Source organism: Peromyscus eremicus, chromosome 7, assembly GCF_949786415.1.
Source record: "Peromyscus eremicus chromosome 7, PerEre_H2_v1, whole genome shotgun sequence".
NCBI lineage: Eukaryota > Metazoa > Chordata > Mammalia > Rodentia > Cricetidae > Peromyscus > Peromyscus eremicus.
Window position 1 is genome coordinate 45,382,865 of NC_081422.1, and position 16,527 is coordinate 45,399,391.

The 16,527-nt window shown below is 46.7% G+C and overlaps 1 protein-coding gene across 7 annotated transcripts in view; it reads left to right on the top strand.

Moving 5' to 3' along the window:
- Positions 1-16,527, top strand: part of Ppp2r1b (protein phosphatase 2 scaffold subunit Abeta) — a 34,144-nt gene that overhangs the window by 15,281 nt on the left and 2,336 nt on the right. For 4 of the 7 annotated variants that reach the window (XR_009380237.1, XM_059267857.1, XM_059267859.1 and 1 more), the window contains exons 11-15: positions 309-369; positions 3,421-3,575; positions 4,107-4,249; positions 4,634-4,725; positions 8,908-9,029. Coding sequence is in view for 5 of the 7 variants with exons in the window: in XM_059267857.1 (XP_059123840.1) it covers positions 309-369; positions 3,421-3,575; positions 4,107-4,249; positions 4,634-4,725; positions 8,908-9,029 (573 nt within the window). In the remaining 2 variants the exon portion in view is untranslated. Of the gene's footprint in view, positions 1-308; positions 370-3,420; positions 3,576-4,106; positions 4,250-4,633; positions 4,726-5,243; positions 6,862-8,907; positions 9,030-16,527 lie in introns of those variants that run through there. The other 3 variants (XR_009380238.1, XM_059267861.1, XM_059267862.1) reach the window with 2 other exon arrangements.

Here is a 16,527-nt window from a genome sequence, read left to right on the forward strand (position 1 = left end):
TAATTCATTTTCCCATGGCATCTGCATTGGCTTGGCAGCTTTTCCGCGGTGCCCTGCCTGCTCTTCTCAGTCCTGTGCATGGCTCGGGCCTGTCCCGTTAGCAGGGCCCTCACCACTCCTTGTTTTTGCTTTCTACCTAGTAGAGAGTTTCATAGGTTATAAACTCTATAGCATTGTTTTCATGGCTTTTTTGTGTTTCAGCTTGTTTGGGATTGTGTCTTTAGCTTTAGCTAATTGTTGTGCAGTGTAATAGAGCATCTTGTACTAACTTTGGAAATGTTTATTAATGGAATCTTCCTTATCCATAGGGTGTGGAGTTTTTTGATGAAAAGCTGAATTCTTTGTGTATGGCCTGGCTTGTGGATCATGGTAAGTAGACAAGTTAAAAACAGATATTGTGGGAAGTCCAGGCTTTTGCATGTGTCTGTGATGTTCACACATGGCCGTTTGGAGAGGAGTCCTGTGGGGCACGCTCTTTGCCTTGACAGCATAGTGCTAAGGAGAAGTTGTTGAAGTTCTGCTAGCTCTCTCTGACTACGTCAACATTTTACTTACTTCTTACTGTGGTTGTCCTGCCTCTGTCTACTGGGTGCTGGGAGTAAAGGCAGGCAGCACCGTGCCCGGCCTGACTACACATTGGACATTTGTACTTGTGGTTCCTTTCTGTTTGAAATGTGTTTTCTGTGCTGAGTAGCCTCTCTGCCCTCTTCCACCTCCTGCTGCTGTGGGCTGCAGACTCTTAGATGGACAGACACTTCCTCCGGTGACAGGGCTTGCAGCTGACCTGCTGCCGTTGGTGTCCTCGGTACCTGCAGACCAGGCTGGATAGAATGGGAAAAAATGGCTACTTGAGCTTTCTGAGGTGGTGTGCGAAGGTACAGTAGGAGTTGGGGACATGTCTGTCCCTAGGACAAAGCCAGGGTTTTGATTGGTGAGAGGAAGGCTTTCCTCTGCCTGCTGCTGCTGCTGCTGGGCTAGAGATTTGAGCTCAGGGACGGTCTAACTGGACAGGGATGACCAGGTGCCTGTCGGTGATGCCCCAGGGCAGTGTGTGTGCACAGACTCCTTTGTTTCCCTGTAGCTGATATGGGGAGGAGCTCCGTCAGGTCCTAGATGTGGCAGTTTCAGTACGGCCTGAGCCCCACTCCAGGGGGCGCCTTCAAGTTCTCCTGTGATGGGTCCCATGAGCTTTGGGTCCATGTTTTGGTGGGTGTGATAAGCATCCTATTGTGGTTCCCCAGTGTACTGTGAGTACTTTATGTACCGAGTTATTTATCTGTGGGTACTTGTGACTAGGTACTAAGGAAAGAGTAAGAATATTTGTGTCTGCTTACATTTGTAGGTGGTTTTGTTAAAAGCGTATTTGTATCATATGTCTAAGTGAAAAAGGAAGGTTGTGAAGCTATGTATCACAATCTGTTAGGGCATATGTATGGATACATCTGGTGCTTTTAAACTATGTTGTAAAGACTTCTTTATTTCTTTTTTTCTCAAAAGTTGTTTTTATGACCATTTTTAAAAAATGATAAAAAATGATCATTTATAAATTATTGGAAAGGTGCCTTAAGTTTTTTTTTTTTAATTTTAAATTATGTGTGTGTATGTGTCCGTGTGTGAGCTTACACATGTGCTTGCAGGTACTCTATAAGAGGCCAGGGAGGGCATCAGCTCCTGCTCTGGAGCTAAGATTGTAGACAGTTGTGAGCCCCTGGCTTAGGTGCTGGAAATCGAACTCTAGTCCTCTGAAAGAGCAGTATGCATTTTCTTAACCACTGAGCCATCTCTCAGTCTAAGAAATTATGTATTTAAAAAAGTTTGCCAGGTGGTGGTGGTGCACACCTTTAATCCCAGCACTCAGGAGGCAGAGGCAGGTGGGTCTCTGTGAGTTCGAGGCCATCCTGGTCTACAGAGTGAGATCCAGGACAGGCACCAAAACAACACAGAGAAACCTTTTCTCGAAAAAAAAAAACAACAAAAAACAAACAAACAAACAAAAAGTTTATTTTTGGCAAATATTAATGTGCATGGCATTCCCAGCAGATCTTTTTATTGCTTCCTTTGGAAGCCGGCCTTCTGGATTAAGACAGGCTTTTTTTGTCTTTCAAATTTTGAAGGACTTCTAAGGTCCAATATTCTACAAGACATAACCTAAAGCCGGGCGGTGGTGGCGCACGCCTTTAGTCCCAGCACTTGGGAGGCAGAGGCAGGCGGATCTCTGTGAGTTCGAGGCCAGCCTGGTCTCCAAAGCGAGTTCCAGGAAAGGCGCAAAGCTACACAGAGAAACCCTGTCTCGAAAAACCAAAAAAAAAAAAAAAAAAAAAGATGTAACCTAAGTATTGCCCCTCTTTTTTTTCTTCCAACTTGGGAGCTGGTGGGGTGGAGTGTATGTATCACCATACATACACTCAGAATTCCCTGATGCAGAGGCTGGATGATGGCTGAGAATATCTACTTGTCTGTGGGCTTTCCAATGCATCTTTTTTTGTTTTTTGTTTTGTTTATTGAGATAGGATTTCTCTGTTTATCCCTGGCTGTCCCGGAACTTGCTCTGTAGACCAGGCTGGCCTGAAACTCAGCTCCATTTGCCTCTGCCTTCCGAGTGCTGGGGTCAAAGGTGTATACCACTACCACATGGCATCCTACAGCTTTTGTATTTTAGCTTAGAATTTTATAATTTGAAGAAAAATTATGTTTTGCACTTTAAGTGGTACACAGTGAACAGGTTTCTTTGGGAACATCCCTCTATCCCCTCCTTGGTCGTGAAATGGCTGGAGGAGCACTGTGAGCAGTCTGGAGAAGCTGAAGGAGGAAGGCATGGAGGCTGCCTTCCTGACAGTGGGCAGTGTCGACCAAAGGCAGGAAGTTCAACCAAAGTTCCTGGTTTTGTTTTTCTGAGTGGTGGGGGCACTTCATTTATCAAGTCAAAGTTGGTGAGAATAGACAGAATTAGATATTGAAAGAAACCTTTCAGATCAACTGACCTTGAGGGGAAAGACAGACACACAGACAAAACAAGGAGTGAAAACTGGCAGAACTCAGGAAAGGCTTGCATTCCTCTGAAAACAGAAGTGAGAGTTGCCAGGAATATAGTAGGCCTCTGGCCAAGTAGAGTTGAGTGCAGTTGAGGTCTTGGTCAAGGCTCAGTCTCTGGTGACTTTGGCAGTGGAACCCTGTGTTAGTGGCATTGTGGTAAGAACAGTCATTTTGTTAAAATAAAGTATTTATTAAAAACCAGTAGCTAGGAGGAAAACCTGGGTGCTGCCATCCTTGGACATGGACATTTTAAACTGCAATGGGTGGGCTTCATCGTGATTATCATGAAGTATGCGATGTTAGGTTTGCAGAGTTTATTTTGGGTCTGTGTGATGTGATGGTGTGTAAAGCAAGCAACTGAAGATGTTCTCTTGCACTCTGCTGCAGTCTATGCCATTCGGGAAGCTGCCACCAACAACCTCATGAAGTTAGTCCAGAAGTTTGGTACAGAGTGGGCCCAGAATACCATCGTCCCTAAAGTGTTAGTGATGGCGAATGATCCTAATTACTTGCACAGAATGACCACTTTATTCTGCATTAATGTAAGTATTAATAATGGTGTTATTGCTAAGCTCAGGCATTGAATCATTCTCTGTATATTTCTAAGTTCTGAATGAACTGTCTTCTGTTTGAGGTGCATTTCGTATACTGATCAATTTGGATAATTAGAATAGAGAAAACGTTGATTTAAACACTTGGAGCTGGAGAGATGGTTCAGTGGACAGGCGTGTCCCGTGGTCCCCCCCCCCCCCCCCCCCCCCCCCCCCCCCCCCCGGTGAAGTAGCTCACAGCTTCTGTAGCTCCAGATGCTGCTGGTGGATCTCATTCTTCTCATCTCCCACACGTAATAAGATAAAACTGAATAGTTAAAGCTTGCAGTATTTTAAAGCTGCCGTTTTAGTGTAGGTTTTGGGGTAGGCCTTCATCTTTGGGGCCACCTCCTGTTCCTTAGATGCTCAAGCAGGAAACATTTTTCGGTTGGTCAATTACCTTCCCTTTAAATATTAGTTTGTTTCTTTAGATTGGGGAGTATTACGAAAGTTTTCAATGTGCCGTCTTGTTTATTTTTCTAGGCACTGTCTGAAGCCTGTGGTCAGGAAATAACCACTAAGCAAATGTTGCCCATCGTGTTGAAAATGGCAGGGGACCAGGTAGCAAATGTCCGTTTCAATGTGGCCAAGTCACTGCAGAAAATTGGACCGATCCTAGACACCAAGTAAGATTGTAGTGCTGCTCTTGGTTTGAAAGTATTGCCTCATGGTGGGGAGGAATAGCTAAAATAAGCCCAGGGATTTCTTTTCTCACTTTACCTAGAATCTGGGTTATTCAGAGAAAATTTAGCCCTTGGTTTTGAGACTGTCCAGTTTGACTTTTACATTTATGTTCTGGGTATGTATAGAACACTGTCTGAAAGTGAGTTTCACCAAGAACTTCTTTAGAAATTATTTGATGTATATGTCATATTTGTGAGTATTTAGAAGTATTTTCATTTTAAATAAAAAAATGACCATCGATCCAAACCCCAAATTCCATAGCAGATCATACTGTAATGGACTTCTTTCCCACCAGGCATCTTTTGACAGTTACTTCTGCATTTCAGTGCCTTGCAGGGGGAAGTGAAACCAGTGCTGCAGAAGTTAGGTCAGGATGAAGACATGGATGTCAAGTATTTCGCACAGGAAGCTATAAGTGGTATGCATTTGTTCAGTGCTACACTTGGGTTGGTGGGAGTTTTCCCTACTGTGGGAGCAGTGGGAAATGGCAGTGTGAGGAGCAGGATGGGAGACAGGGTGGCAAGCCCCTGCTATGTTGGGCCTGTTTGGTTAGGGATTTCTTGGCCCTTGCTGGGCTTGGGAGCACACACTGGTAATCCCAGCGCTTGGGAAACCAGAGCAGGAGGGTCTCAGAGTAGAGGAGCCTGGACTACATTGTGAGACCCTGTCTAAAATAAAGAAATGTCTTGGCCCATGGTTCTCTAAGTGAGCAGGCCATTTTCTCAGTTCCATGTATAGGATGCTGATTCTTACTGGCAAGAGCAGTTTTGGTTTGGACTTGAGTAAGTCTTTAACTTCCAGTCAGCCTGACAGAGTGCAGGGCCGCAGTGAGATCTCAGGCGCCCGCTTTTGTCACTGTTACACACTGAATGTTCACATAGCAATCATTCATGAACTTTCTGTACCACTAACATGATTTTGTTTGGAATTTTCCAGTTCTTGCCTTGGCATAAAGAGGAACAGGAGGGAAAAGCCTTTACTAAGTTCTTGTCACAGATCTCTAGTCCATGTGTTCTTACACTGGGTGGAGAAAATGGAACCCTTCAAGACCTCAGCCGAGCAAATGGCACCGGCTTAGAAGAAGTCAGATTTCAGTGACTTGATCCTTTCTAAATATGAACTGAGACTGATTTTATTTCTCTGTCGGGATAACTTGAACGCTCTCTTACTGACCAGTCGCTGATACTCCCTCGCTCAGTCACCCCTTGAGTGTCCCAGTGTTTTTTCCAGCACCATCGAGGCTCCTGCCTCCTCCCTTTTGAATCAGGCCCCAGCCACTTAAGATTCCAGACAGCCTGGATGGATTTGGACCCCGACACAGAGTGGAGTGATTCTCTTACTGTTTACACTTGTCTCTATGCCTCTAGCATTCCAATGTTAAAAGTAAATGGTTTAGAATAACTTATTGTAATTATCCACTTGGGAGACAACACTGACATTTGACCGTAGTCACATCCACATCTTTCTGGTTACGACGGTCCATATCAGTGTTTCACATGAAAGGAGATGTGGAAGGTTAATGTATTGGTTGTTCTGGTTTTCATTTGCTCAGTTTTGACTGTAATCATGTCATGCAGAAGCCTGAAGTGGGTGTATCTTGCTGCTAATGTGTGATGTTGAAAGGTATCAATTTCAACGGCTCAGCACTGTGACTGCCTTCAAAAACTCATAAGAAACTTTAGTGCCTCCTACTAAGCTGTGGTTCTACTGTTTCATTGTGAAGTTTTGTGTTTCCAGTAAGTGTAGGAACCACTGGTCCTGGTTCTGCTTCTAGCAATGTTAGCATCTTGCCGTTGCTACGCGGCACAGTACCAAACTGAAGTCGTGCTGCTCAGTGTTTGCCTGTATCACTGAGGCTGGAACATTTTTCTACTTTTGCACTAAAACTTCATTAATTTGTCCTGAAATTTAAGGTAGTAGGTAGAGCTGAAGGGTTTGCAGAAGCAAACTGTTTATGGAAGGCTGCTTGACACTTTTTAGAAGCACCTGCTTATCAGTGGGCATGCTGATTACCAATGACCCTGGTCAGTTATAACCCACTCCTTCCGTGAGCAGCTCTGACAGGTCACACCTTTTCTGATGACTCTTCTGGATAATGTAAATGTTTTTCATCTAACAGACTCCTTGTCTCCAGTGGACTCAGTTAATGAGGTTTTCCTGCAGCCTGGTTTTTCTCAGTACATCTCATGTAGTTTGGTGTTTCCATTTTGGTTTCTGAATTGTTGATTTTACTTACAAACTCTTTTAGATATAACAAGCCCTGTTCTGTTTTGTGAAGGCCCAAAGATACCTACAAAACTTTGTACATTAAACATAAGTTACATAAAACCAAGTTTGTGTAAATGCTTTTATCATACCTTAGAAAAACAGAACAGAAAATTTCTATCAGAGATCGTGTGCCTGTATTTTAAACTGCCGGATTACTTTGTAGTAAGTTTCCATTTTATGTGTTCTAGGGCGAAGGTTTGAATATTTTCCTAGGTAAAAAGATTCTCATTTTAGTGCCTTAAATGACTGTGCTGTAAACATTATAGTTTAATTTTTTTTGATGTCATCTGCTGGCTGTATTCGTCTTTATTGAGTTTTATATTTGAGAGATTATTGTCTTGATTTTGGAAACAGTTGTGCATTGGGACAGTTGCTTCACCTTTGGTTGGAAATGCCACATGCTGCACTCATTTGAGAATGAACTTGTAAAGCATCCCTGTCCTGCTACCCCACTCCGCCTGTGCCTTTACCTTTCTGCCAAAGACTACTGAAAGGAGACAGTGGACCCTTGACTTCTTAAATAAAGGTCACGTAGCATGCAGGATCTGTTTTTTGGGTGGCCATTAGAGGCTTCACTTCATTCTGATGTACACAGTGAACTTCTTGTGTTAACCTGCATAGCAACTGCTCTTGAGCTTCAGTTTGGCCATTTTCTTTACATACTCGTTTTTACACTTGATTTCTCCAAGAGCCCCGTGGTGCTGGCTTGTTTTGTCTTGTCTTGTCTTGTGTCACTACTGCCTAGACCAGTGTCTGGTGTATATTGTTGGTGCTTATTAAAAACCTGTTCACTAGTGATTCTAAGGTCTGCCCTCTGATGTGTTGAACAAAGTCACCACCAGACTGTCTCACTCTGTAGTTGATAAACTTAGAGATTTCTTGGCTCCTAGGAAGTAAGAGCCTCTGACCTAGGCCAGTCCCCACCCCCAGGATTTTTTTTTTTTCTTTTTTGAGACAAGGCTCTCTCTGTAGCCCTGGCTGTCCTGGAACTCTCTATGTAGATCAGGCTGGCCCTGCCTCTACCTCCTGAGTGCTGGGATGAAAGACACGCCACTATGCCCAGCTTGAGAAATGATTCTTTTGGAATTATCTGGTTGCTTTGAACATATATTGAAGCTGTTTACATCTGGGCAGTTTATAACTGTTGTTCAGCTTTTTAGGAAAGTAAAGCCAAAACCAACACATGCATCCCATGTCAATTAAAAAGTGCCCCATTAATAGTGGAGTTTTTAGTGATTTTTTTTTCTACAGATTGTTCGGGGTTTACCCATCACGAGCTTCAAATAGTAGATCTTATGTGTCTACTGTGCTGCCAATGAGACAGGAGCCCAAAGAGGGATTTTGTTTCATAAGGACAAACAGCGTAATGTGTGATTTTGAATGAAGCTTTGTCAAAATAAAAGACACCCTTCCAGTCACAGAAGTACCAAGCTGGACTGTGCTGATGTGGGCCCGGGGCTGGGGAGTGTGTTTGCTGGAGGGCTTGTCCTTATTCAAGAGACAGCCAGACCAAGGTGTCTTGTCTAAGTGTCCAGGATGCTTGTGTAACACCTAGGAAGACAGTGTGTCTTCCTGACACTGCTGTGTCCCTGAGCCGAAAGCCTGGTGTCCCTACACAAGTCCTTGGGTCCATCACACTGGGGGTGTGGGGCAGGGCAGCCAGACAAGCTGGGTGCTTAGCCTCCCCCTCGTCCCTGGGGTGCTGTTCTTTGCCATTTACTGTCTCCCTGGATGTCAGGTGCACAAGGTCCTGCCACCCGGGGTTCTTGGTAAACAGGTGACATGGCTGCTGTCCTCGCTCACTGTTTCCTCCCCCTTCGAGCCACGATCTTGCTTGTCTCTCCTGTTCCTTCACAAATCTCTAGTCCTCTTCTGTACCTAGAATAGCCTTGCTGTTCCTCATTTGCTTCCATGGGCCTGCTGTTTCCAGGAAATGACATCATGTTCAGTTGAGATGGAAATCATTTGGAGGATGAAGAGAGCTTAATTACTCACTGGGAAGAAAAGCCAAGTCATTTCTTTCTTGGGAGTTGTTGTCTTAAACTGCTAGGATCAGTTCTGAAAGGAGCTAGGTCTTTTGTTTGTTCAGGCTACCCATGATGTGGAGGAACCCCAAGTTAGATCCAGTGGGGTGACTCGAGCAAAAAGGCACCTTAAGTTAAAGTACTGGCAAGGGCTGGCTTTTTCTGCACAGCTGCCCAGAGCCCTGTGTGCTGCTGGGCCATCATGGTGCCAGGGCAGCTGAGGGTATCCTGGCTGGGAAGCACAGGTGGGCTTGGGAGGGACATGCCCTGGTCAGGGACAGTGACAGCCTTGCTGTCTATATCTCCAGTGGTGGCCCAAAGGCTGAGGAAGCTAGATTTTCCTGTGAAGGACAGTGAAGAGCCCAGCGTCCCTGGGGTTGACAAGAATCTCTTCCTGAGACCCCGAGTGCCTGGAGAGGACACTGGGAAGGTAAGTGCCCCGGAAACTTGGGGCCAGAGCCCTGTCCTTTCTGGGCTGAGGAGAGGCAGCAGAGCTTGCTGCTGCTACAGGGAAGGAGTCGCAGCAAGGCGGGCCGAGAAGCAGTTCCCAGCACACTGGCCTGGAGAGAGATCCTCTCCAGGGCTTGCAGAGTGTATTTTAAAGTATTGCTCTGTTTTACTGCCTTTGTGAAGTGGTGATCTTCTCCAGAGGTCAGTCATTCCTGTGGTTTGAGGTCTCTGGAATCTTCCTCAGACTGAGACAATACCCATCCAACAAAAGGGTAGAACGGAAGAGCTGGTACACTTTCCACACAGTTGGAAAGTTATTGGCATGGTTCTACTTAGGTAGGGAGTCATTTCTAGTCAAGAGTCTATGCCTGTTTTCCTGGATGTTTTCCAAGCTCATTTTGTCTCCTACAACTACATGGAAAAGGGATGCAGAGTTTCAGTTCAGCAATCACTGGGGTTCCAGCTGTGGCCAGTGGTAGAAGGGTGGTTATGACTTAGAAGTGGAGAGCCTGGCCTACCTAGTGCTGACGTCAGACTAGTTACAGTGACTGACAGAAGCTGGTGCTCTCATACCCACTCCAGTGGATTTTATGGTTAAACCATGGTAGAAAGGTTGACTTTAAATCACCTGACTTGTCATTTGATGTAAATGGAGGCCATGCTATCTTTCCTGTTGTGAACACTTGCCCTTCTCTGTCCCTGCACACGGTTGTCCTTGGCCTGAGTTGCCCAGCTGTCTCTGGTTCAGGCAGCCCAGGGGTGTTGTATGCTGCTTGGTGGGAGAACGTGCTGGCTGACTGCTGCTTACAAAGCCTCAGCAGCCTGAGGTGCCCGCCCTTCATGCCCCTTGTCTACTTCTAGAACTTCATTGAGGGAAGAGACCTGCCTGGGGTAGTAAGAACAGTGATTCTTACTGGCCTAAGCCACACACTTCTTAAGTGGTAATGGAGCTGTTTTCCAACCTGCTCAGGACTATTTGGTCCTGCCATTCAACTCCTGGAGAATTACCTGGGCTCCCCCCCCCCCCCCCCCAGCTGACTTGGTCTGCTCTGAAGAAGGCTCTCCAGCTGAGAACAGCACTAGCTGCCATTCCTTGAACCCCCGTTACTGTGATCCCTCGTCAGGCCTTTGACCAGCTGCCTTTGCAGACCATGTTTACCGTGGACACATTTCAGGTGGTTGGGAACTTTCCTTAGAAGCCAGCTGTGCTAATCCTCTGAGGCTGCAGTTCATTTCACCCACAAAATCCCCTTTCTGTGGCTCGGGGCCTTCCTTGCTTTGTTTCACTTAAAGCAAATGTCCTGGGGGTGAAATGGAAGGGGACTTGCCTGTTGCCAGGCAGAGTTTTTCATGACGGGGGCCCACAGCCAAGTGAATGATCCAGGAAGTCATCCAGTTGCAAACCAGAAATTGTTCTTAACCCCTTTCAATGTTGCATGGCCAGCTCACTCATCTGTCCTCATCGGGAAAGAGTATCTGGGTGTTGAGAACTCTGGGAACCGAGTTCTTGACTGGCCTCAAAGCCCCAAGGGAGTCATTTGATGTCTTAGGGCTGTGCCTGCTGCTTGGTCCAAGAGAACAGCCCAGGGTTCCTCCTGGTGAAGGGTGGGTGTTGCCTCAGTGCCATGGAGAGAGTCTCCTGAAGCTTGCATGGTCTTCTTCGTATTTGGTGACTCATGTTCCTCATGCAGGACCTGCCAGGGAACAGCTTGGGCCGCTTCTCAGACTCTGCTACCTCTAGGTCGGCAGAGTCACACCCTCCTGGGTAGAGGTTGTGCTCTGACCACAGCTGCTGGCGAGCTTGTCAGGCGAGGGTTAACAGTGGATTTGTTTATTCAGTCGTGAAGTAGCTGTCACATGATTTTAATCAAAACACCATTTCCCTGACAACAGTGATGTCAGTCTTGTTGTTGCAGGAAGGAGCGGCTGTGAGGGACATTCAGTCTCCTCGCTGAGCCCAGGTTTCACAAATCAAGTGAAACATCCATAAATAATGGGTGCAGGCACTGGGCTGACAATCGACCCTCCTCTTCCTTTTCTTTCTGCCTGGACAGTCTGTTCTGTACAGACACTGACCAGCCCCAGTCCCTGCACTAAGTCTCAGCTAAGAGCTCACCTTCCCTGTCCCTTGCTCCCCCAACCCTCGGTTCTTCTGCTGGGTTTAATCGGAGTTTTGCCCATTTCTCCCATCCAGTCTCTGGTTTGCGCCTTCTGGCATTGGACTCTTCTGGGATCTAAGCCAGCACTTGCTGGTGACCTAGGATGTTCTGGCTGGCCTGAGATGAGGCTGTTCTGCTAGGCCGTTGGCTTATTCCTTAGACTGAGGGGCATAAGAGCTGCCTGGGGATTAAGGGTAACTCTGAGGAGCCCAGCTGTGGGTGTTTGGCTCAACTTCTTGGCCAGTGGATTAGTCTTGAACCCAGAAAGACTAGACTCCAGGAGACGCAAGTCCAGTCAGAAGACCTGCTGCCCACGAGAGCTCGAGGATGTTTGATCATCCCTAAAGCCCTCCAGCTAAGGGAACTGGATCCCACAGGCCACTGATAGGTCACAAGTACAGAAGTAAATGGATCGGTCACAGGCCAGCTGGAGCAGGTTCCTAGGCTCTGGTCTCCTGTGACTCCCTGAGGACTGGGGAGCTGTCTGTGCAAAGTAAGACTCCCCCAGGCCTTCTACCCTTCTCCACCCTTGAGTTTAACTTCAAAGTTGGGGAGGAAAATGTGTTACTGACTTGTTTCTGTGACAGGACAACCTGCCCAAAGCAACCTAAGGGTTTAGATTGGCTCACAGCTTGAGGGGACAGTTTGTGGTGGGTAAGGCATTGGTCTGTCACATGGTATCTACAGTCAGATCAGATGAAGGCTGATACACTGCTGGCTTCCTTTTCTTTCCTTTTTATTCAGTCCAAGACACCAACCTATGGTATGGTCACCCACGTTCAGGATGGTTCTTCCCTCCAAAGTTAAACATTTTTGGAAATGTCCTCGCAGATAGACCCAGAGTGTCTCCTAGGTGGTTCCAAATCCAGTCAAGTTGACAATGAAGGTGAACCATCAGATTCTTCGGAATGGTCTCGTGGTATTCATGACCAGTGCTGCCCAGAACTCATTAACAAAAATTCAGAAATCCCGGGGCTGTCAGAATAGCTAACCATTTTTCAGTCAGTGAGGAGACTTCACAGACGCCCTCATCACCGTGTCCTACGGCAGTGTCGTGCAGATGAGTTAAAGCAAGACAGAATGCGTACTGTGACAAGCTGTCCAGGGCACTTGGTAGATCCTTAGTGTTTTCATGTTAGAGGGCAGTGTGGAGTCAGCCAGGCTGTGTTCCTATCACAGCCGGGGGCAATGAACCTTTCCAGTGATCTGTGTGGGTCAGCGGCAGGCCGGGGGCCAAAGACTCAGTCCAGAGTTTGTGCTGCCTCCTGTGCCGTCTCTGACAGTAGGGGTGGTATCCACCCCTCACCTACAGTGCTTGTCTGACTACCCTGTGGGTGGGACTGGGGAGCCAGCCTCTGTTCCCCCAAGCCTTGCTCTGTACTGGCCCTTCATTTCCTGGGACCCTTCCAACTGCTTGCCTGTCCTTTGGCCCTCACTTTGATGACTAAACTTTGGAGTTTCTGGAGTGATCTAAGGCAGTTACAGTGGGTCTCAGGCTAGACAGGAAGGCTGTGAAGTGGGTCCCTGGTATGGAACGCTTTGTGGAAAGACCTTGTCATCTTTAGTTCAGCTGTATCCTAGCCCATCAGCTTGGTGGGCAGCCTTGAGATCAGAGTTCTCAGTCAGGCCCTCCCTTAGGCAACTGAGGCTTCATTATTCCATCTTTGGGGAATGAGGAGGAGGAAAATGGAGTAAAAAGCTTTCAAAGTCATCTGTGGAGGGAGTGACTCAGCTCCTGAAGAGGTTCAGCACTCAACTGCCTCATTTTCTCCGGGCTTTGAATTTTCTCAGCTTTGTGCCCAGCCGGCCTTGGGGGCTTGGCTCCAGGGCAGTGGCTTCTCTGCAGTCTCCGCTCCTCCTGAAGTGTTTGCTGGTTCCCCTCATTGCCAACCAGTCCAGCACTCCTGAGGGGAGCCCAACAGACACACAGAAAGGGAGGGAGCAGGGCCCCCGGCTCTCCAACTAGGGATGCCGAGGACACTGCCTAGCCTCAGGTTCTGCCTCGGTGATTTGTGGTCCCCAGCTCTGTGCCTGGATGGTGGCGGTTGTCACTGAGGACAGCTCCGTGTTTGAGGTGAAGGTTCATCCACTCCGGTTCACTCGAGCGAGACCCATATCTATATCCTCTTACTGGACGTGGACCGAAGTCATCTATGTACAATATTTCATCGCTCAAGAGCTGTTCAGCTCTTGAAATTCCTGGCTGAAGTCAAAGTGAAAGGGTAGAGCCATGCTTTAATGAGCCCAAGGCGGAGCGACTGTGGCCTGTGTGAAATTTCCTATGTGGCCACACAGCACTGAAGATTTAGTGCGCAGAACTTGCTCAGGCAGCACATTTGATAATACTGGACCAATACAGGGAGGTTAGCGTGGTCCCTACACAAGAATGACATCCAAGTTCTGAAGTGGTCCATACATTATGGGAGGGTGGCAAGAGGGTAATAGGGTGAATATGAGCAAAGAACTGGATATGTAGGTGTGACGATGTCATAATGAAAGTCATTATTTCATACACTAAAAAGGCTAGATAGACTGGGCAGTGGTGGTGCACGCCTTTAATCCCAGCACTCGGGAGGCAGAGGCAGGTGGATCTCTGTGAGTTCGAGGCCAGCCTGGTCTACAAAGTGAGTTCTAGGATAGACTCCAAAGCTACACAGAGAAACCTTGTCTCGGGGGGACAAAAAGGCTAAATAATCATACCAAGATTGAAAAATAACTTGAGTGTACAAAGCCCAGACTTGCCCCGAGAACTGCAGGCTGAGCTGCGGCTTCTCCTTTCTTGACCCCACTTGGAGATATGAGCACCCCTCAGACAGGAGTGTCAATGTCTGAATGTTTAACTTTAGAAGGTGTAGAGTAAGGTGTTTTTTCCTATCTGCCCAGGGTAAACCTCTAGAACCTTGATCCATCCTCCTCCTAGAGACTAAGCATCTCTGTATGTGTTTTTTTGGGAAGAGTCCAAAGATGTCTCTGCATATCAGAGGACTGAGTCTGCAATTCAAGGCCTGGGGAAGAAAGGTGAGGGCAGCTCCCATGAACGAGGCCTGTTTGTTCCTACCTGGCCACAGAATGACTGGTGGTTTTGGAAATGTGATTACTGCTGGCCTGTTGTGTCCTTGGCCTATTCTCTGCTGCTCTTCATAGGGCCTTTGTGCTTGCCATGGATGTGAAGGGTGTCCTTAGACTTAGGAGAGGCCTGGGCGGTTGCTATGACAACATTACACGATGGAGTGATTCAACAGGCAAGGGTAAAGTTTGCAAAACAGTCACTGAAAGTGAAAAAGAAAATGGAAACTTGTACTGAATCTCTTCCAAGGGAAGAGCTGTCTGCAGGCAGGACAGAGTTGTGCACGTGTACAGTGAGGGTCCTATGCTCCCAGCTCTATACACACCTCAGCCACCAGGCTTGCCTCAGTTTGAGAGCTGCTCCAGTTCTATAGAATGTTGGCCCAGGGAAATGGCTTACACAATGGGAACCAAATCTCAGCTGCATCCACTGCCAGAGAACAAGATTTCATCTTACCCTTTCTCTTGGGGTCTGGCGCAAGTCTAGGACACATGAAAGCAGCTTGGTGAGGGATTCTCCAAAACCCTGAGGGCCAGGGGTTGTATATTGTGTTTTTTTTTTTATAACAATTTATTTACTTTTTATGTGCATTGGTGTATGCATGTATGTCTGTGTGAGGGTGTCAGATCTTAAGAGTTACAGATAGTTGTGAGCAGCCATGTGGGTGCTGGAAATTGAACCCGGGTCCTCTGGTAGAGCGGTTGGTGCTCTTAACCACTGAGCCATTACTCCAACCCCGTACATTGTGTCTTAAAGGATGTCTGTCCCTGTGAGAAGTCCATGGTGGGTGTGTGTCCCTTTCACAGACCCAGAGAGGAGGTAACACTGTCACTAAGTAGCAGTGTCCTTTGCTGGCCTTCCTGGCAGTTTAGCGTATCTTATTTTCCATCCCGTATATTACTTGTTCTGGGAGAGCTGAACAAGAGCACGGTGTGCTCGTCTTTGTTCTCTTCCTATGGCAGAGGCCCTAGTACAGACTACCTGCAGTGATGGGCTTTGTCCTGAGACTAACATCAAGGAGCATTAACCAGGCCCAGTGGGGCCCTGTCTGTATGCAGGCTGCGGTTAGCAATGTTTCCATCAGCGATCTGTAGTGGCTAACGTGTACTCAGGCAATCTGGGGCAAGGTATTATTTACCATGCTGACGTCAATGAGAACATATTATCCACTGTCCTTTCTGTAGTTTGAAGTGAGCCTCAGAGCTCAGAGAACACAGCCACCTTCCACAGTGAGGTGGAGACCTGCCTATAATCTCATTAGCCTGACATTCACATCACCAGGCTTTTAGAAAACAAGGTGTTTTTATTTTAATTCAGGAGGGTTGGAAACATAAAGACAGTACATTTTCCTTGCAGAAAATTACTCCATTTAAATTACCATTTGGTACAAAGATCATTTATTAAACTGCATTTTAGGCAATTTTCTAACACTGGCAGGTTACACTTTGATTTTCCACATTGGAGCTATTAGGATTTGCACTCAAAATACCAAAGCTATCGAAGTCACCAATTTTTTTCTTAGTAATTAAAAAGCACACAGAAAAAAAAAATGACTGCAGTCAGATTAAGTTTATCGAAAGTAACTCACAGACCAAGCTGAACCCAGCAAGACCACCCCTTCCTTTCTGCACTAGGCAAATGGCCTTGCCTTTCTACCAAGTGCAAATAATCCCGGCCACTCCCTTCAGCTGCAGTCTCCAAAAGCCAGCCAGCGTCCCTTTTTCTCGCTGCTGCTCTCTCCTTCACAGATTCTGGTAGAGGCAGATTTTTTTTTTTTTTAAACCATGGGTAATGGGGTTGTTCAACCACTTGAATTTCCTTGACTGAGCAAATCCTGGGCGAGTAGGCATTAGTTATCTGCACTTCGTAATGTAACCTTACTCCATCCACGGGGATGTTATTTTTATTTCTATTTTTAAAGCTACCCCTGCTCACCCATTTTGGTTCTGAAAAGACTTAGCCCTTCCATCATCAAAGCGCATCACCATTTTGTAATCCTGGAAGTATTTAATAAGCCTTCCTACTTGGCAGGACTTTTGTAAAGAAATGTGCTGGGTGGGAGTGGTGCACGCCTTTAATGCCAGCACTTGGAGGCAGAGGCAGGCTGATCTACAAGTTTGAAGCTAGCCTGGTCTACAAGTAAACCAGGACATTCTAGGACAATCAGAGCTACACAGTAAGACCCTGTTTCAAAAGACGATTAAAAAAAAGAAAAAAATGTTCTACATGCCATCCCTTTAGGATGAAGGTCT